General features: G+C 41.8%; 1 protein-coding gene across 1 annotated transcript in view; it reads right to left on the bottom strand.

The window, feature by feature from the left end:
- Positions 1-75: 75 nt before the first annotated feature.
- The window catches only part of LOC109630962 (pleckstrin homology domain-containing family G member 4B-like), a gene marked incomplete at its 5' end in the record, with an annotated part of 36,825 nt that continues 16,417 nt past the window's right edge, over positions 76-20,483 (bottom strand). The window contains 24 exons of the mRNA XM_020089501.2: positions 76-2,938; positions 3,502-3,560; positions 3,933-4,168; positions 4,489-4,770; positions 5,740-5,856; positions 5,983-6,160; positions 6,312-6,482; positions 6,589-6,915; positions 7,538-7,627; positions 7,940-8,189; positions 9,517-9,966; positions 10,124-10,785; positions 11,168-11,365; positions 11,452-11,574; positions 11,940-12,078; positions 12,600-12,751; positions 13,364-13,462; positions 13,587-13,703; positions 14,438-14,524; positions 14,919-15,012; positions 15,588-15,708; positions 16,212-16,415; positions 16,525-18,787; positions 18,949-19,146. Coding sequence (XP_019945060.2) covers positions 3,522-3,560; positions 3,933-4,168; positions 4,489-4,770; positions 5,740-5,856; positions 5,983-6,160; positions 6,312-6,482; positions 6,589-6,915; positions 7,538-7,627; positions 7,940-8,189; positions 9,517-9,966; positions 10,124-10,785; positions 11,168-11,365; positions 11,452-11,574; positions 11,940-12,078; positions 12,600-12,751; positions 13,364-13,462; positions 13,587-13,703; positions 14,438-14,524; positions 14,919-15,012; positions 15,588-15,708; positions 16,212-16,415; positions 16,525-18,787; positions 18,949-19,146 — 6,597 coding nt within the window. The remainder of the gene's footprint in view (positions 2,939-3,501; positions 3,561-3,932; positions 4,169-4,488; positions 4,771-5,739; positions 5,857-5,982; positions 6,161-6,311; positions 6,483-6,588; positions 6,916-7,537; positions 7,628-7,939; positions 8,190-9,516; positions 9,967-10,123; positions 10,786-11,167; positions 11,366-11,451; positions 11,575-11,939; positions 12,079-12,599; positions 12,752-13,363; positions 13,463-13,586; positions 13,704-14,437; positions 14,525-14,918; positions 15,013-15,587; positions 15,709-16,211; positions 16,416-16,524; positions 18,788-18,948; positions 19,147-20,483) is intronic.

The raw sequence follows: 20,483 nt of genomic DNA, 5'->3' as shown, positions 1-20,483 counted from the left end.
TTTTTAACATGGATTATTTATACCATGCATTATTGTATGATTTAACTGAAACAAAGTGTGGCACTTTACAATGAGTCATTACTGATTACATTTTATTATGCAAAACAGGAACATGTCCAACTGTGAAAACTTGTTTCTTGTTTCAATATGTTAAATTTTTTTGAAAGCCACAAAACTGCTTCACACATTGTTATTACTGGAGGATGTTGTGAAATAGGTCATCAAAACCGCACCACGACTATGCAGATCAAAAGAAAATCAATACAAAATGTATTCAGTAAAAATACTGAAAAGAAGAAAACACAAAAAGCAAAGAAAGAATAAAAAAGAGACAGATTGCCGTTTTGGGCAGTGGTGTTTGTGCCAAAGTAAAACCTGCAACGTGGCAATTAAGAGTTTTGAAACAAGTGTCTGCAACTGTCTGCCGAATTATTCTATGGAATGAGGAAATGAAGCATCATCACATTGGTGCCATATCCTCATGCAGTCCGTCACATCACCTCCAGAAAGGCAGTGCAGAGTTTAGAGGAAGAAACCAAACAAAACCAAATGTTCTCTAAATTCCACTAAAACAATCCAACAGAAGAAAGAAAGAAAGAAAAAAGAACTGCACCGACTCCACATTTGAGTCATGATATAATTTACACATTGATGAAGGAAAGAAACAGAAGAAGTTGGAAGTTGAGAAAGTTACAGAGAACAGAAAAAACATGGATCTTCCAGGTCATTAAAAGTCAGTGGTTTTTAAGAAAATAAATAAAAGTCGACAATGTGACCATGAAAGATCCATATGAGGGGCCATCAGGGACATTATTCAGAATTACCTCTCACACACACATGAAATGCTCTTACATACACTACTGAAACACTCTCACATTAACAACTGAAAATGATTTGCTCACATACACTACTGAAATGCTCTTATATAATATAAAATATATAATATATATAACATATTTCACTATAATGTGTGAGAGGATTTCAGTTAAAACGGAAGGTGTTTCAATAAAACTAAAAGGTCTTCGGTTCAACTAAAATATGCAATTCAAAGCGCGATTCACGTGTTGATCGTCAGCCATGTTGTTCGTAACACTAATGACATCACACAATGACATCACACAATGACAGGAACGCCTTCCCGTTTAACTGTAATTTTCGTATTCACTACTGAACTGTTATAGTTTACAATTCTATATCAGAACATTTCAGCTGTGTATATGAGCACATTTTACTAGTATGAGGTAAAGCTTTTTAGTAGTTTATGCAAAACGTTGTGTGTGTAATAGAGCATTTCACTTGTATGTATGAGATCATTTCAGTAGTGTGTGTGAGAGTGTTTCAGTAGTGTGTGTGAGAGTGTTTCAGTAGTGTGTGTGAGATCATTTCAGTAGTGTATGTGAGAGGTCACTCTGAATAATGTCCCTGACGACCCCTCATAGATCCAGTCATCATTTGCATACTGTACATAACAAAAATGATGCTTTCCATCAATAACATGTTAAATAATAACAACAACAAACAAAATACAATAAAAAGTATTTAAATAATCAAAGAAACACCTTTTCTGTAATGGTCATTTTCAGGTGGGTGGAACATCGATGAGTATGGAACCATTAGTGGACCCTAAATAACAGGAAGTGGTTCTGGCCTTCAAGCATACAGTCATATGTTTTAAGTTAATATGGCGTTGTTGTGCTGCTTCTTTGATGGAGAGAATGAATTACTGAAATAGTTCAAATCCAGATGTGAAAGCACATGAGCCAGTGGTCTGTCCGTCCTGATAAACGATCAAATATAGAACAAATGTGAGAAACAAATGGCTCAAAAGTAGAAAAATCTTCACATATGAACTAATAGTCATTCATTTTTAAACCATTCAAGTTATTTTCCATATTGTACACTTGTTTCTCCATTCTTGCAGTCTGGGTCTGCAGCCAGTCCTGGGCTCGTGACCACTCTGGTCATGAACTGTTCCTCAGTTTCCCTTGTGATCTTGTAAACAAAACATTTATAGTCCAGCTAATCCAAATGCTTCTCTTTAGCAAAACTTTGCCTGCAGGTAAATCAAATGAAAAGTAGCACAGCAGCACAAAGAGAGACTTCACATTAGTCTCAGAACTAAAGTGCAGCTTGCTCTCAAATACAGAAGCTATAGCTCTGTCTTCCACACAAGCTACTGATCACCATGACAACCGCCTCTCACTGCTTTATACTAATTGTACAGACTATAGAGTACAAAAGACCCAGCAACATACCTTGTCCACAAACTATATCGTTCTGTGTTATCGTAGCATGACACAGACCTGATACTCATGTATGTATATGCAGAACATGTTTCATGCTAAACAACAGTATAGTTAGAAAACATGTGACAGGTAACCATATAAAAACACATGGTTAGTTCACTGAGCACAATATGACTAAAACAGGTTCCTATGCTCAGTATGTCAATAAACTATGTCCTTCATGACGGGTTTAATCCACTGAAGCTGTAGCAACTGATGCTTCTTTCAATATTAAAATAAAAAAACATGGCTGGGGATGAAAATAATTCTGCTGCAGCAAAGAACCAAGACACATATTCTGTGAATATTGGTTAAGATTGTATGTGATAGCATGCAAACCAGAACATGTGACCACACAAAGCTTTGTCTCATGACTGTGGCCACACAATGTGTTACCCACTCCTTTGGTTTAATTGTTTGTTTGTCTGCAGGATTACACAAAAATTACTGAGTGGATTTCCATAAAACGTGATGGAAGGACGGGACGTGGACCAACTTTGTGTGGGACCAAGAATTTTTTTCCTCATTTTCTTTACCATTGCAAAATAGGATACTAGCAGAGGTACATGCTCTGAGCGCCCCTCTAGTTCCCTTAGAAGGGCGACCAGAAGATTTGCTGGACTGAATGGCTCCGGCTCCAGCTGACCAAAAATCTGCAACAATGTTTAAAGCACAAATTGTTCACTGATAATAATAGAAATGATAATTATAATAATAATGATAATAATAGCAATAATAATAATAATAATACAAAATTTGGCTTTTTAAGAACGTTGTTCATGTCAACTCACTAGAAATCAATATAAAAAGTAATTTATATTTAATAAATGCAACATTGTTTGCTTTGCTGCTGGGAAATCAGTGTTTGGATTAAAGCTGTGTGGCAGCAAAAACACTCTCTCCATTTCCATATATATATATAATTTTTTTTTGGTTGTTTTTTTTTGTTAAGAAAATGATGATTAATTCAGGAAACATTGTAGATTTTTTTGAACGGAGTTCATTTCTTGATTAAGATAACTAAAGGTATATATACAAGTAAACATACTGTATGTAAACTATTTTGCTATAATCATTTATTGTATGTTTTTTCCCCTTTTAAGTTTGTCAGGGAAAAACTCACAATGAAAATACAGAATAACCTCTTTATCAGTTGTCTTGCTTTTTATACTTTCACTATGACTGTTTTTGTTATTGAAGGACGATACACATTTACCTTCTGCAGGGAATCCAGGGTTAAACTTCTGTTGATTTTGTAATTATAATTTCTTCACTCTGAAATGCAAGATAACAAACACAAAAATGTACTATTAAAATACCTGTGTGTATGATTTAGGGGGAAATGAATGAATCGTTCATATCTCTAAAGGGGGCGGATCTTCCACTGGGCCAAACGCTTTGGTGAGGGCCGATCACAATTTACTTTACCAAGGTTCTCCTACTACAGGCTTGGAAGGGGAAGATAACGTAAGGGATATTCAGTTGGTTGCAATAAATACCACACAGTTGTACATTAATTCATTCATGAGTAAACTTTTTTTCAAACTTTTAAAATTTATTAGAGAAACCACATGTGATTGAGACCATGGTCATCAGCTTGTATGTATATTAATCGGATTGATTTCATTATTATAGATTCACCTGTACCTGGGCATTAGACAAATGTGGAGGCTTGGGTGCGACACCCGGTTTCATTCTGATGATCACCGGTGAGCTGTTTCTCCTCAGGCTAGGAGTATGACACAGTGGGCGGGGCTTTGAATTCTGGGATTTGAACGAGGAGGAGGAGTTGTCCACTGCCTCTCCTCCGATGGCAGACAGGCAGCTGGGGTCCGAGCTGCTCAAGACATTGATGTTTTCCCTAGATGACTCGGTGCTGTCCACTAAGGCAGAAACACAAACACTTTGAGAAGCAGACAAAGCTGAAGTTTGTGCAGATAAATATCATCCAGACACTGAGTAGATTGACTGGGGACAAATCACCAGGAGTGCATGCATTGCTGTTTGCCAGTGTCATTCTTGTTGCTACCACCAGAGAGTGCCAAAGAATTAGCAAATCTACAGTGACTTTACAAATACCATATTATAATTTCACACTTTGTTATTGAAACATGTATGGATTCTGAAAGGCTACGGCAGCATACAGACCCCTCTGTCTTCTGACAAAAAACTAAACAATTTAAAGAAAGACAAAAACACTTACAGAGAAGATGAGGATTTTTCCACTTCTCACAGTTACGATGAAGATGCTGATGAAGATGATGATGGTTGAGTTCATTGTCAGTCACTGCCTCAGGGAAGGAGCAAATGGCTGGACCGCTCTCCAGTCCCTGCGACTGGTTCCCGAGATATCCAGCAGGGGGCAGCGAGCCCCGGCCAGAGGAGGAAGACGATTGGCTGAGGGTGGTGGAGGCCGTGCTGCCAGAGCCAATGGAGTGAGGCCGTGGATAGTCTAAGCCCCTGTGAGAACAACACGCCACAGGGACTGACGACACACATAGATAATGATGTGCTTGGTCAGTGAGCAATGAGGACACAAGCACGGCCTGCAGTTATTTCATGAATACACTTAGCTTGTTAAATGAAGTTAGACAGTTTGAAAAATATTTTAAAGCTTTTAACAAAATTATAATCTTTCAAAAATGTAATTAAAAGCAAAAGGATGAGAATCAGCCTCCATAGTGGCTCTGTGACGCTTAATGCTAATATCATCATGCTCACATGCTCACAATGGCAATCATAGACTGTCAATAATAATGGACGACATGGCAGCTCCCCAAAAGTGAAGCCACAGTGTCTCAATGGTCAAATGGTGGCTGGCTGCAGTACAGGTCACAAGCTCTCCCTCCTCCATGTAGTGGATGGGACATGGACCAAACTAAAAATTCAAAGTACATGTTAAAAAATTGTTTCCCCAAAGACGGTTTCTTTCATGTTAGGTATTTGTTATCACACTAACATGTTCAACTGCTCATTTTACCACCAAGTTTAGTTTTAATTATTTATTTGATGCTATAAATACAGGGCGGAATGTCATGATTGAGAGCTAAGACTGACTTGGTCGACCGTGTGCATCCTCAGGACCTCACTACCTCAGCCCCATCCCCAAAGTGTTACTGCGTACATGCCCAACTTGATAGCGTTTGAATCCTTGATACTTCTGGACAGTGGGAAGAAGCGATGCGTCGTCCATATTTATAACTGTCTATATGACAATGCAAATTTGAAAAGGTGGAATGTTGCTACCATGTTCACCATTTCATTTTAGCATATTAGCATGCTAACATTTGCAAAAGATCACACAACAGAGTATAGCTGAGGCTGATGGGAATCAAAAGGTTTAAGAACAAAATCCAATTTTGAACTGAGGATTGCGCAAGATGAGAAGTAATTTCAGTTTTGACCAAGGTGGCATTGATCTGAAGTGTAAAATGTTGTGTGTGCAGCTCCTTACTTCTCCCAGGCAGGGAACAGCTGACAGCTCGGTCACAAATCGCAGAATCACTGGGTTGAATGTCCATAAAATGTTTGCTGGCCATTCCCATAAACACCCTCTCCTGTATACGAAGCTCTGGAACATTAAGAATATTCTCAATATGTTTTCTACATCTACAGCATCACACAGCACTGTAAACTGTACCTTCGTTAAATGAAAGAAAATATATATTTGGTATATTTATTTATATACTTTAACAACCTCTGCTGTGAGTGGCCTGATCCCACAGGATCCTCTCCAGATCGGTGGTCCAGGCTTTCTTCACCTCCATGCTGGAGGCTTTCAGGGTGTAGGTGTCCTCGCTCTTCCTTCTGCGAAACCAGATCTCAAAGCACAGGCCGCTCACAACAGAGTTATGGGTCATCCCAATGTCGCTGGTCTGGAAGAGAAAACACAAAGACAAGTTTTGGCCCCACTAGATACTTTTAAATGCTGGAGGCTTCAAATGTCTGACTAAAGTGTAACTCCGAACTGAAATAAATGATATCAATACATCAAGGTTGAGTATCAAGGCTTTCTTCTGTGCTGACCTTGAATGACTGCTTGTAGACATACACATCATTGCCAACATCTGTCCTCTTGGTCTTGCTGAAGAGGACGAGATGTTCAAAGAGAAAGATGCGGCGGACACATTTCTTCTTCCTAAAGAAAACTGTGAACTCATCCTGACGAATCAGCTGGCCCTGCTCTTTCAAATTCACCTGAGAGAACAGAGGAGAGCAGCCGCAGAGCAGAAAGAAAAAGACGGTTAACTTCATTTAACTTCTGTGTATTAACTATGTCTGATCTACCTTTTTAGTATCTTACATCACAGTCCTGGATGGCGTCCATTGTGAGCAAATCGTTGCCGTGACGCATCTGAAATCGAACCAGGTCCGCAGCAGCCTGGATCTCGGACCTCTCCCGCTCCCTCTCGCTGCTCGTCAGATCAGGCACATACACACCCTGGCCACACACACTTTGTGCGCAAACAGAAGATTCGAGAAGCGTGTCCTGGATTATGTCTTTTGGTCTGTATGAGCCGGCCAGAGACAACATGTCCTGCAGCAGGAGGCTGTACTTGCTGATCCTCTGGATGGGCCTCAGCAGGTAGGATGAAAGATCCATCATGTCCCCCAGCTCCTGCTGCTTCCTCTGTGAGGGGAAACAAAGTGGACTGTACAGCTGAAAAGATGAAGCATGGAACTAATGCTTTCACAGGGTCAGAAACGTGTTTCAAACTCCAGGTGATTGAGATGGAACATGTGAAGCTTCCGGGAGCCATAAACTGTTTATAAAGACGGACGCTGCAACAACTCCCCAAAACTGAAGCCAAATCCTCTTAAACACCCCCGAGTGGCTGGTCACCAGTTTAGGTTATAAACCCTGTCTCCTCCATGGTAATATATGGGAGGACCAAATTAAAAAGTCTCAAAAACTAAGATGATTTCTGATATTTTAGGTAGGTCTTATCTCACTGCTGTTTTTGCTCAGATTTAAATGTTTCCAGTCAGTTTGGTTTAAACTAGTTATTTGGCATAAAAACTGGGTGTAATGTCATGATTGACAGCTGAGACTCACTCACGATTGGTCCACACCATGATCGCATCAGTGATAGTTTAGCTTCGTTTTGTTATAACGGGAGGAAGTGGAGACATGTGTTCCTTCTTTGTATACAGCCAATGAAACATCATTACAAGCTTTTGTTTAATTACACAAACTAAACTAAACCTCTTGTGTTGTTGCGTTTAGAGAGAGACAGGATGTGAAATCTGACCTTGAAGATGTCGTGGCGACGGTGCAGGATGAGGGCGTCTGACTGAGGTTTGTTCTTGCTGTACAGAGCGTACAGGCCAAAGCTCTCACTCTGTGGACACAACCAAAGTCAAAAATATGAGAGAACACATTTTATCAAAGATACAAGAGTAAACTGATTTACAAGCCACTTATTCATTTGCTATAAAACTGATTCATTGACCTTATGAGTGTAATCTTGACACATAATAATAAATAAAAATCAATTCAAGATAAAAACAATCTGGGACACTTTAAAGATATTATATCTATATATAGATATAATATCTTTATATCTATATATATATCTATATATATATATATATAGATAAAGATAAACAACATACACAGTTCATTTGAGGATAGTTGCACAGTGACTACTCACATGTCTGAGAAAGCAGCGGGCCACCATGGCAGGCTCCCTCTGGCAGGCCTCCAGCTCAGGCAGGAAGTAGTGGCTGTGGAAGTTGTAAAGCTTCTCCAGGTTCCCGAAGATGATGCCTCGCTTGCCCCTGAGGTCCTGGGGGATGTCAGGTCTGTCCAGCAGGGGGAGGTAGTGGGTCAGGATGTAGCTCAGCGATCGTACGTACTCCCTCTCCGTGACCACCAGCTCCTCCAGCACACGCTGCAGCCTCCTGATGACACAACACGTATCTAGTCAACTTCAAACGCAGACATTAACTTGTACACTTAACTACATAAAAGCATTTCACAACGATACCAAATGAAATATTTATTACTGAGTAGAATTTATAAGTATCTGATTCGTTTATTTCTGCATCATTTAAATCCAGAATTTAGGTGTGTTTTTTAGATCTAAAATATTTTCCCTTGTCCTTTTTGAATGATACATTACTTTTATTTCTACATACTGTGATTGACTTATGGATTAGTTAGAAAACCCTTAGTTGAAACATTGATGACATACTGTTAGTTTCTCTACGTTCTCCTGCTATCTGGTCCCGGGAGTACTAGAACTGCAGGAGATAAGGTCACAATGTTTCTGAGTTGAATTATGCCTAGAAAAGTGCTTTCACAAAACTTTATGATGTCAAAGTGAAGTTGACCTTTGACCTTTTGGATATGCAATGTCTCCCTTTCATACCATGAGACATTTTTGTCATTAGCACATTAATTATTGGTGTTTGGTTACAGCGACCGCCACCTTTGTCCTCTGTCCACCAAAAGTATAAGTTCCTATTCCACACCAAGTGAAGTGAAATATACATATATAAAGTTATGCATCATTATCAGCACACTGTCCTTTTTCTCTCTACGTCCACTGTGAAAGAAAAAAACACACTGAGCATGGATGGACTACGAGACGACAGGTCCCTGGACACAGTATGTAGCTCCCCTGCTCTTGTATATGATTTTTTAAAATATTATTTTATACTTTATTTCTGTGTGAGGGCGGGACTTATTGTTTTAATGTTTAGTTTCTCTCAGAACCTGGGACAACTTCACTTGTTGCACAAAGAAAATTAAAGAACAGAAGAAGAAAATCTTACAGCAGATGGTTCACGCCCCCACAGAAGCAATGAGCGCAATGAGCGAACCCTGAATTAAGTGCATAGTTATGTTTAAGTACTACAGGACAACAATCAGATTAAGAAAACTTCTTCTCACTGTCGACTGAGCATGTTCACTTTGCAGAGAAACATCTCATTGTTAAAAACGTCTTAAGCTAAAGGATTGTGCATCGTGGGCCTGTTAGATAATCCATCCATGTTGCAGAATAAAAAAAAAAGAGAAGCAAAGAAAGTGTGAAGAAACAATACCTGTAGTACGTCATTGTTGGCTTAGAGATAGAAAAGAGTGCATGAAATCTCATTAAGACTCAGACGACTGAGAAAATTCAATAATACATTTTCATTCCACCAATCTGATGAGAAAATAATTTGCAATTGTCATATTTCATATATTTTAATCTATGTTCTCCCAGAGACGGTGTGAACTTACAGGGCATTGCTGGCACTCTCCTGAGGATTTGCCAAATAGAATGCCCCCTCATATCTGCCCCCTATGGGCAGGCTGGAGTGTTTGCAGCATAAAGTCGCATCACCACCTGCAGCTCCTCGCTCGCTCGGACAGGAGTCCTCTGAGCAGAAGCTGCTGTGGCGGGAGATCTGGAACTTCTGAGCCTCCTTGAGAATCCGACAGGACGGCTGACCGTGGTGGGAGCAGGACGAGGGTGGTCTTACTCTCTGCTCTGGAGGAGTGGAGGACCCTGCTGTCACTGCCCCTGTGGTGCCCGTGTCTTGGCTCACGGACCTCGTTCTGAGGCCTCGTGCCCATGGAAACCACTGGCAGCCGACAGTGTGTGACTGGGACAGAGCGGCAGCATCCCGCTCTCTCCTTGCTCTGCTTGTCTGTCTCCTCGTCACCTCCCTCTCTGTTCTCCTTCCTGATCTATTTGAAAATTAAATGTAGAGTCAGGAAACAAGTGCTGCAGCAAGAAATTGATTCACGATAAAGGAGATCAAGGCTCCTCACCCTGTTTGAACGAAATGCTCTAGTTAAATCCACATCAAGTGAGATGAGTCCACTCACCAAAGAGTTGTATTACCTGTGAGGTGACTGTGGAGTGACCTTTGACCCCTGGCTGGTTCCAGCATCACTAGTATCCTCAGGTTTGATGACGATGTTACAGCAGGCTACATTGGTTGAATTAGTGGTGTTGCTGCCCATGATCGGCTTTCTCTTCCCTAAATCCACCGCGCTGGACACAATGCCTTCCCACTGTGGGTGCCGAGGCCCAGGGGTCGATTGTACCACCAGATTCTGTCCACCGGGTGACGTCACCTGAATATCTGTGCTCACCACATCTACATAGCGACACTCACAACTGCTGCTCGACTCTGGGTTTTGGTGGTGCAGTTCATCCACACCCTGCATCCTCTCCTGAAGCTGCTGTCTGGCCTCCTGACACCTGAGCCAGGCTACGTTCCAGACCCGCATCCCCCTGGTGCCCTGCAGGGCACCTGCCTGAGCCTTCACCTCCTGAAACCTCTCCAGGCTGAACTGGAGAAACCGCTCTTGAAAAGTCTGAAGAATTGAGTTGTCGTTGCCTGACGGTGAAGCACTGGTGGTGGTTGGACCAGAGCCATGTGCTTCGGGACATTCAGCCTGGCAGAGAGGGGGGGTGCTCCGTCCAGAGTCTTGGTTTTGTTGAGAGTTTTTTTGACTCTGGTCCAGGTAATCAATGCATTCTCCAGCCAGAGCGGCTGCCTGTGTGCAACAGAGGTTCTCTTTTACTAAACAAAAAGAAAAACTGCATTTTCTTTGTTTTTATAAAGCAACAAATGTTGATAAAGTTGCAGTGACATTGTTCATATGCTGAAAACTACAAGAAGTGTATAAGTAACACAGATGTAATTGTTTTCCTGTTGACTGATATTTGTATGATCTCTTGTTTGAAACAGAACATAACGTCATGTACTGTCTGCTCTAAAGAGAAGTTTACACAGAAACGTGGCAGCACATCTTTCAGCTCTGTAGACATACAGTAAAAAGAAAGAGGTGACAATTGCCAACAATGATGTCAACTTGGAAAGACAATTCTCCAGAGCTGACTCTGCACTTGATTTCTGAACTCTGATTTTATACAAACCTGCTCACAGAAATCACACACGTTGACCATTATCTGCAGCTCTCTGCCGCAGGCCTCAGCCCTGGACAGGAAGTCCTCCAGGCCTGACTTGAAGGTGCAGACAAAAGTCCTGAATGTCTCCGTCTCCGGGTAGTAGAGGCCGCTCTGCTGCAGCCGCTCTGCCTCGGACACTAACGACATGGCGTGGTGCCTTCGGTCCTGGGGAGGGAGAGGAGAGACATTCAGAGAGGAGGACAGACAGACAAACACCACTAATACAAACACAGACACAAGCAGAGACACACATTTGCTTCAATAAGGAAACCAGTGAAGCTGTTGAGGATCTGCTCCATTCTGTCCCCAGAGTCATCCACTGACTCAGCCTCCAGCAGGTGGCGCTCTCCTTCTAAATGAAACCACTGATGCATCTGCAGGGAGAGAAAGATGCAAAATAATATTTGGTAAGATAGTTATTAATCTTAGGTGGATACATAAGTTCCTGTGTTTTTATGAGTATATGTACTTTAAGTTAAAATTTTCACTTGTATGTACGTAAACTGTTTAAAGTTGTTTTATTTTATTATTAGAAAAATAAGTAGAAATTATGTATTAAACAATGCATGCAGTTCCATGCTCATCATCAGCATTTCTTTAACTTCTCTGTCATTTGATCTGACCCTCCATCCCAACCATTAAACAACAACCACTTCTTTTGTCATATAACATTTGCTATAGAGGGATGTCAAAGATCTGTAGATGCATTTGATGGGTCAGTTTGTGTAACATGCAGTACCTGAGTGAAGTGTCCCTCCATCTCCCGGAGTTGCAGCAGGTACTCCAGGTGTTCCAGTGACACGTTGGACCTCAGCACCAGGACGTGAGCCTGCTCCTCCATGTGGTTGTACAGACTGCTCACAGAATCTACTGCATCACTGTGTGAAGGGAAAAGACAGATCAGGGCCTTAAGAAAATCTGTAATTATTATATACATCATGTTGTTTTCTACTGTGTCTAATTGTATTATTGTTATGTCATTAAATAATGTATTTTTCAATACAATTAGTAATCTCCCTCAGATCTCAGTCTCAGTGACTCACCAGATAGAAAAACAGTTTCAAAATTGTAATTTTCCAACTAGAAGAAAATCACAGTTTGAAAGAAACATACCTTGCACCATATATTATTAAAACACCTAATTTCTTTGACTTTTGGATTTGACTTCTGTAAAAAGTTGAAAATCTTGCTGGGCCATTTCAAGGTTTTTGGTGGGGTTTTTTAAACATTTTGCTTGTTTTGTGTCTGTTATTAGCAGAAATCGTGTCTTGCTTGAGGTTTATTTTACAGCAGAAAGAACGATGAATCACAAGGTGTAACATGAACAGTTAAACCCACATCAGACTGCAGACTGGGTTTTCTGCACATGTAATAACAGCAGGTAAGTTCCTCTGTTTACCTGAGGTCTTCACAGTGGGGGTATTTGAGGTCGCTCTCCCTTCTCAGCCTCGCCAAGATGGCCCCACCCTCCCTCTGCAGGCCGACCAATCTGCTGTCCTCCAGTACGTCTCTCATCAGAGTCCTCTGGTCCATCATGCACTGCTGCACAGTCTGTTAGACAAAAGGTCATCTTAACATCAGCACATGATGCAGTGACTTCTTTATAAATTATCTTGAAAGCTTTTCCTTCAATGGAATCAGTGGAAACTGAGGCACAAAATGTACACAATGAAACTTCAGCAGCTCGGGGTCTCTCAATTAAAACAATAAACAAAGTCTAGTTTGATGATGTTATGAAGCAGTTTGGGATCATGGGAGTTATTTTCTTCACTATCATTGCCAATGAAAATCTACCTGACGTGACTCAGGTGGAAAATATGTTCATAGATGAGGTGATGTATTATAGTTTTATTCAGGTTTCGCAGCAAACGGCAACAAATAACAGTTTTTCCACTAGAGTGACCAATATAAGACTGGGTAAACAGCTACAAGTGTGTTTTTCTTTAGTCATACGTCAAAGTTACAGCCGAGACAGACAAAACCACAGGTAAAGGATATGATGCAGTTAATAGGCCAACAAAATTTAATGTCCCTTAAAAATAATTGTGAATTTCTCCAGGTTTAAATAAAGTAACTATACAAGTCAACAAAATATATAACATAGGTGTGGTTATTTTTAGACATTTTAATAAACAACTGATACATATTATAACTTTAAAGTACCGGCACATTGTCTGTCCTCTTGGGCTCCTCTACTTTACTGATGGCGTTCAGAAGCAGGCTGGATGCTTCATGAAGATCTGATACAAATGGGAAAAGTTTCTAGAGGATGAAAGATGAGAACAGGGATTAATATGCGTGTGGTGAAGAGTCAACTCGTACCCCACCTGATTAAAGAGGAGGAGCAGGGAACAGGTAATGTACTGTACTGAGGAGACCCTCTCACCTGGTGCAGCTCTATCCAGTCACAGTGGCTGTGAGACAGTGTGCCGTCCAGACGGGAGGTCAGCTGACTCCCCTCCACGAGCTTCTGCAAGGCTTTCATCGATGTCACCATATCCGTCTGCTCAAAGTAACAACCGTCAGAGAAACACCAGCAAAGAGAAGAATAACACTCAGTATAGCCCATACCCCTGCCAAGATCCAAAAGTTCCCTTAAATTCAAACAAGCTGCACCACATTTCACAGAGATATCAGATTATTCATAGATGTACTTCATCAACATCCATGAATTATGTTCTGTGTCTAGAACATATAGTCTGTAAAGGCCTGACTTATAGGCTGCATCCCAAAATGTGTTGGAGAGGAAATAGTGTTCTGTGTGGTAAGGGTGCTTGTCAGTCAGGTGAGTTCTTCGAACAAAGGAGACAGACGTCAACCAGAGTGCAGCAAATGTCACTATAGAGTCCGGGTGACCTCAGGATCAACTTCTGCAAGCCATGAATAGACAATGGGCTCACATGCTAGACAGTGTGGTGCACATGCTTTATACATAACGTTTATGTCAAGCTGTACCCTAGATAGAAAATGTCTTCTGTAATCATAAACTAAGTAGTTATTAAGCAAAGTAAGTAGTTATTAAGTAAACTTCCATTACATTATATTTTCTCAAGGTATTTTACATTGGACCGAAGTGATGGCCCGAAAAAAACAACTGACCATGTAACAAGCCAGACTAGAAATGGACTTTAAAAAAAGATGTTAATGAAGCTTATTCAGATTTCAATTAACTAAACATAAGTGTTTCTCCATATGGAGTGTTTTAAATTGAATGTTGTGATGGGTGGAAGAGCTCACCTGGACCCCGGGACATCTCTCAGGCCGGAGGCTGCTGTCCTTGTCCACCAGCAGCACCAAACTGTTCAGTACCAGTGGACTCTGCTCCTGCAACAGTTTAGCACTCAGTTAATCCCAAACTACCACAATTTTATATGTTTAAATTTGGGTTGCATACTTTTATTCATCATGACAAATAAATTAAAATAGAATAATCATCAATGCAAGTCAATTTATACAATTAAACTGATAGAAATGGTAGAAAATGTTATCAAACTGGCAGAAAACAACTATATTTAGCTGTCATTCAAATAAACATCAAATTGTATATCATTATACAATATATTGTATGTGTGATTACAAATACAAAAAGCGTATTACATGTTTCACAAACTGGTGAATGTGTACATGCTGTTTATATCCAGGTTCTCTTCACAATGTTTCTAAAGCATCAGCCAACAGCTCTGATCCGCTTGAAAGCAAAAACATGTGACCTTCCTACCTGAAGCGTCATCAAGGCCTTGTAGAGCTGTGGCTGAGGATTTGTCTTTCTCGCATCAAATATAAGAGTCATCCCAGCTTCTCTGATTTCTCTCCTACGGATAGAAAAAATACAATTACTGCCCTGTGGTTGTATGCCATCAACTAGTGCAGTTTTAATCGTACACTTTTTTTCAGACTCATATGAGGTCACTGTGACCTGTGACCACTGAAATGGAATCAGTTTATCTTTGAATCCAAGTGACAATTTGTCAAAAAGAAAATCCTCTAAAGGCAGACATGAGATATGATGTGTTTGCAAGTCACTGTGACTTTTGACCTATAACCACCCAAATCTATCAGTTTATTTTTAAGTCCAACTGAATGTTTGTACAAAATTTGAAGAAAATTCCTCAAGGTGCTCACAATGTATCATGTTTTGTGACATTATAGCGACCTTGACCTTTGACCTTAAACCATCAAATCAAACAACCGAAACCTGAGAACATAATGCCTCTGGCCACTAGGTGTCGCCAGTGTGGAGGCACAAAAAGATAAATTAGAGCTGAACAGATACGGCCCTCCTGAATGCCGATAAATGTATAGTTGTTTTTTCAGTGGGATCTGAGTCCCATGTGCTTCTTGCATTATTCATTGATCGACAGGCATATGGATGAGGATTACAGATTACCTGGTGATCAAGTGGAAGTAGAGCAGCATGTGGAAGATCTCCTGGCTTGTTCCAGCTGATCTCCAGCCTGGGTGCTCTCCATAGAGCTCAACGATCGCCCTGCCTGTCCTGTCTCTGCCACCTGGAGGGATTTAAGAGAGAGGGGAGAGATGAGGGAACAACTAACATGCTGTTTGAACCAAACACCTGATCTATCTCAAAAAGGGCTAAGAATAGAAAAGAGTAGTTTATTGTGGCAGGACACTTTTCAATTTCTCAACTTCTCCCTCCCAACCACCTCTTCCAGGGTCAGAGCATTTAAGAAAACAAGTTGGGGAGGAAATGCAAAAGTAAAGCAAGATAACACAATAGTTCATGAGAAACTGAGACCCTCTGTGGGCTCTGTGCATCAGTAGAATTTATAATGAAGCTTGTTCTAAGTACAGTTTATATTTTTGTGTAACCAGCATCTCTTTCTGCTCTCATTTAGTGATTCACAGTATAAAACTATTTACTTACCTTTGTTTTTATTTGAATCATTGTAAAGAACTACTGTTTGTAGCTCTTCAACATCTGCCCAACCACCTATGTGTATTGTAATGACAATCGTGGTAGCTGATGTACTTTAAAGCATCACTAACCTACCTGTTAGTGATGCCACTCCCAGATAGAGGGGGTGGGCTCTGGGGTCTGGGGAACCCAGGGGGAGATGGTCGGGTCTGGGACGAGCAGAGGCATGCTGGGAGACCTTCTGCGTCTCTGCTGCTGAAGGTGGACCTGTCTGAGAAAGGTTCTCCATCTGATGACAGTGTCTGCTGGTTGATGATGTACTGCTGGGCTGAGCACCATCTGAAGAGAGTGGATATGAAGGGAAGCTGCTGAAAACTAAACTTCATCTGTAACTAGGCCAAATGAAAAGAGCAAGCTCATATAACATGTAACTAGAACATCACTCTACCTGGAATGGCCACCTTCCTCCGGCTGATCTTGGGTGACACCAGCCCAAAGGCTGTGCTGTTTTTACATTTGACAACATGCAGCTGGGGAACCTCTGCGTGGGAGCTTTTATTTTCTCTTCTCCTGACATTTTGACCTTCAACAATGACCAGTTCACACTTCTCTGAGGTGTCCACCACCGCTGTGGAGAGGGACGAACATCTTCCATTTGACGTGGATTCCCGTCTGTTGTGTGACCCTGTGAGAGGCTTTGAGACGTTTGGACTTATTCCAGAGGAGCTGGTTCTGTTTCTTAATCTTTCCCGAGGCTTGGGAGTCATGCTCGTCCCTGACACTTCACCTGCACTACACTGGAATCCACTGTGTTTGGTAGAGGTCTGTTGAGAATCTGACAAATCTTGATTGTTGATCTTTTTTCCTGTTGCTGAATGTTTCCCGTTCACGGGTTTGGCAGAGTGTGTGTACCCTGTTTCCCTGAATGGCACAGTGTTTTTTTCAGCTGGCTGCTCTGGTAGCCCACCATATTTTAAAGGATTGGTGCACCTGTGCTCCATACAGGGGGCAGAGCTAGAATCTCCTGGTTTCCAATATGGAACAGTGTTTTCTTCTCCTGACTCTTTACAGATGGCTCCACTGACAGAGACAGGAGGCTGGTTTTGGATCCCAGGATCACACCACATTCCTCGTACATTATACCGTGGATCCTCTGTTTCAGTCCCTGGTGGCCTCTGTCTGTCGTCACACTGTGAGAAATCACCATCCTCCTCCACCACAGCTAACATATTCCCCCTATCTCTCTCTTGTCCAAAGGTGACAGGGTTTTGTATAGCAGCTTGGTAGGAGTCCCTGTATCGGCACCTCAGCTCCTGAGCTCGGGAGACCTGTCCTCCTTGCCTCCTCTTCATGCACGGAGTACAGGGTTTCTCTGAGAACCGGATGGTGCGGACACACTGAGAGGGTTCCAGGGAGTCGGGGGGGGTGTGGTATAAGTGGGGATGGTGGGGAGCAGATGCAAGGCCTGTTTCTGCGGACATGTTTGACGTAAGTGATACAGGAGCGTCTGATCTAGAATGACTGTGCGTTTGTGGTTTAGCAGATGTCTGCACCCAAGGTTGTGAATGCGCCTGAGGTTGTGAGGTCTGTGTGTTTAGCTGCCTCTGTGTTTGCCTGAAGGACTCTAGTTGTGCATGTGGTTGCATTTGTCCTCGTCTTTGTGGATGTCTTTGCATTTGTGCTTCAATTTGTGTGTGCGGTTGCATTTGCAAATCTAACTTCTGTTGTTCCTTGGTCACTGACTGAGCTTTAGAAAAAAGCATAGTTGCCTGCAGAATATCAATGTATTCCCCTTCTGCAGCAGCTTGGCCTGCTGACCTACCTCTGCTTGTATCTTTATGTTTATCTTGTCCTGTATTCTCACAGACAATCAGACTCTTATCTGCAGCTTTGTGTGTATTTGTACTTGCAGGAGTGCATGTACCTGAAGCAGCACTTGTTTTTGTCGCTGTGTCTGAACCAGTAAAGCGACTGTCCCATGTATTTGGGGAAACCCAGCCAATAGGCTTGTGCTCTGTTTCAGTTTCTTTCACTTTGACAAGTCTAGATGAAGAGGCAGCGTTCAAATCCACCAGGCAGAGGGACACAGCGATGCCGTGCTTCGCTGGACATATTCTCGTCTCCACAGAGAAGGCAGAGGGATGTGAAGAAGATGCTGAGACTGAATTTTGAACGTTACACTCGTTTGGTGCAGATTCCCTTGCAGGTGAAAGACGAAATGAACGATTCGACGAAGAGTTCTCAGAGAAATGAGGAAGTGGAGGAGGAAGTGGAGGTGGTAAAGGAGGATATGAAGGAGGAACAGAGGCCATACTACTCCCAGCACACTGTGGCACATCCACAAAATCAGGCATGGCCACCTGTTCCCATGGTAACTTCAGCACTCCCTGCTCTGTGGCAAGCAGGCATCGGCTGAGGGGAGTTCCATGGCGGCCCTGGTTGATCTCCTTTAACCACTCACAGCTGAATATACAAGGGTAAGAAGTTTCAGGGATCGGAGTCTCCTCGACTACTTCCACTCTAAGCCCCTCCTCTTCCAGGAGGCTGCACACCACGATGCGAGCTGATTGGTCACAAAATGGTGCCACTTGTAGGTAAAAGTCACCAGGCAGGAGTATGAGGGGGTTGATGGGAGCAAGGTGGACGACAACTTGGTCACGCAAACACAGAGGCCAGCCCTCACAGCGGAAGAGTGCATCAGAGTACTGAGCCTAAAAGGACACGGACAAGATGTGGTTTCAGAAATTTGAAGTATATGAATGTTTTTTGTCTGTTTTTATCATAATTTTAGTCAAAGACACAGATCTTTGTTCAGCTTTGTGGTGTATTTATGTCTCTTTACACTCACACAGTGCACAAGGCAGGAACTTACACATGCAGCCTGCTGCACAGTGTCTAAGATGTGCTTGGCTGGGACCAGAAAGTCCAGCAGGCACCGCAGGGCGTCTCCCTGATAACGACCATCAATGATTTGGAAGAGCTGGCTGAGGAGTGTGGGGGCGGTGGCCTCGAAGGGGGGGTACAGCACCGACAGCAGGTTCTGGATCGAGTCTTCCAGAGAATCAAAGTTCTGGAAACACAGGAGAGAGAAAACAGAGCCATCAAGAAATCATTGATCATTAGATTGAAGGTGGATGAGCCATGCTCTGTGGCTGATGACAATTTAGTCCAAATTGTCACTAATTATCAATAACTATCACAATATCATTTTCATTAAAATCCATATAATAACAGTTCAATACTTATAAATCAATATATTGATTATTCAATTTGTGAGGAGGCATAACACATAATTGATTGACCTCAGATTTGTTAAATGTGTCAAGTGTTTGTCATTCTCTTTAGTTTAAGTTTAAAACCACAAGCTTCAATCAGGAGCAAAAGTCTTTAAGCTTAACAGAAATAATAATTTGACTTTTATCTGAAAATTGTGCTTGATATGAATGATGATAAAAATATTTCTGGCAATTGATTCAATTCATTACCACCAGAAGGAGGTTATATTTCCCCCCTGTCTGTCTTCTTATATTTTTCATCTGTAATAAATCAGGTTTGATTAGAGAACAGATTTTTATGAATGTGTGAAATTTGCTGCATGACGATTGAATGTATGGACTGTTGGTCCTTGGTGTGTAAGGTGTGTGGCATTCTAGTGCTCCTACAAATAAATACTGTTATGTAAGACAATGCTAAACAACAGAACACTTGGAGTGAGTCACTTTCATTTGACTCACGTCTTACAGTAAATTACAGAGGCCCTGTCCTCAACGTCGTGACCTGCTGAGAGAATAGCTACACGGACACAAACAATCTGTGCTCATCATTAAACATAAAGTCCGCCGGACTGACAGCAAACATCCAAGTAAACACAGTGTGTGATGGCTGGTCTCAAGGCTAGCTAGCCTCCTGGTTTATGGTTTCACATTCCCTTTGACCTGAACTCATGGTCCGCTACCCACTTTTAGGCCCTGCTTTATTTAGCCCGCCAAAGGCCACAGCAGCAGACCTCAGGGGTTAATGTATATTCATATGCAGAGACTCTGCTGGGGAGATATATGGCAGCAGGAAGGGTGATGTGTGAATGTCAACACATAGTATGAATGTGAAGTGAAGCCACATTATGTGTTTTCATATGTATTCATACATATTACAGTGGGATCGATCTTCTCCTCTTGTCAGAAACTGTCATCTCACATTTTCAATGTATCCAGTTCATGTTTAATGATGTTCAAGTCGCCTTTTTATCTTCGCATTCAGGTTTTGTTTGGATAAATCCTTCCGCATGTTCCCAGCTGCATGGACAAAGAAGGACAAACACGGACACGGCAGATGGAAACAGAGAGGGGTGTGTCAGCACTCCATGAATTATGTCCCCTCAGACCAAAAACTGGCTTCGTGCCTCTCCAG

This window comes from Paralichthys olivaceus, chromosome 6 (assembly GCF_024713975.1).
Source record: "Paralichthys olivaceus isolate ysfri-2021 chromosome 6, ASM2471397v2, whole genome shotgun sequence".
Lineage (NCBI taxonomy): Eukaryota > Metazoa > Chordata > Actinopteri > Pleuronectiformes > Paralichthyidae > Paralichthys > Paralichthys olivaceus.
Note: the sequence above shows the minus strand (reverse complement) of the source record. Positions and strands in the feature narration are given on the sequence as shown.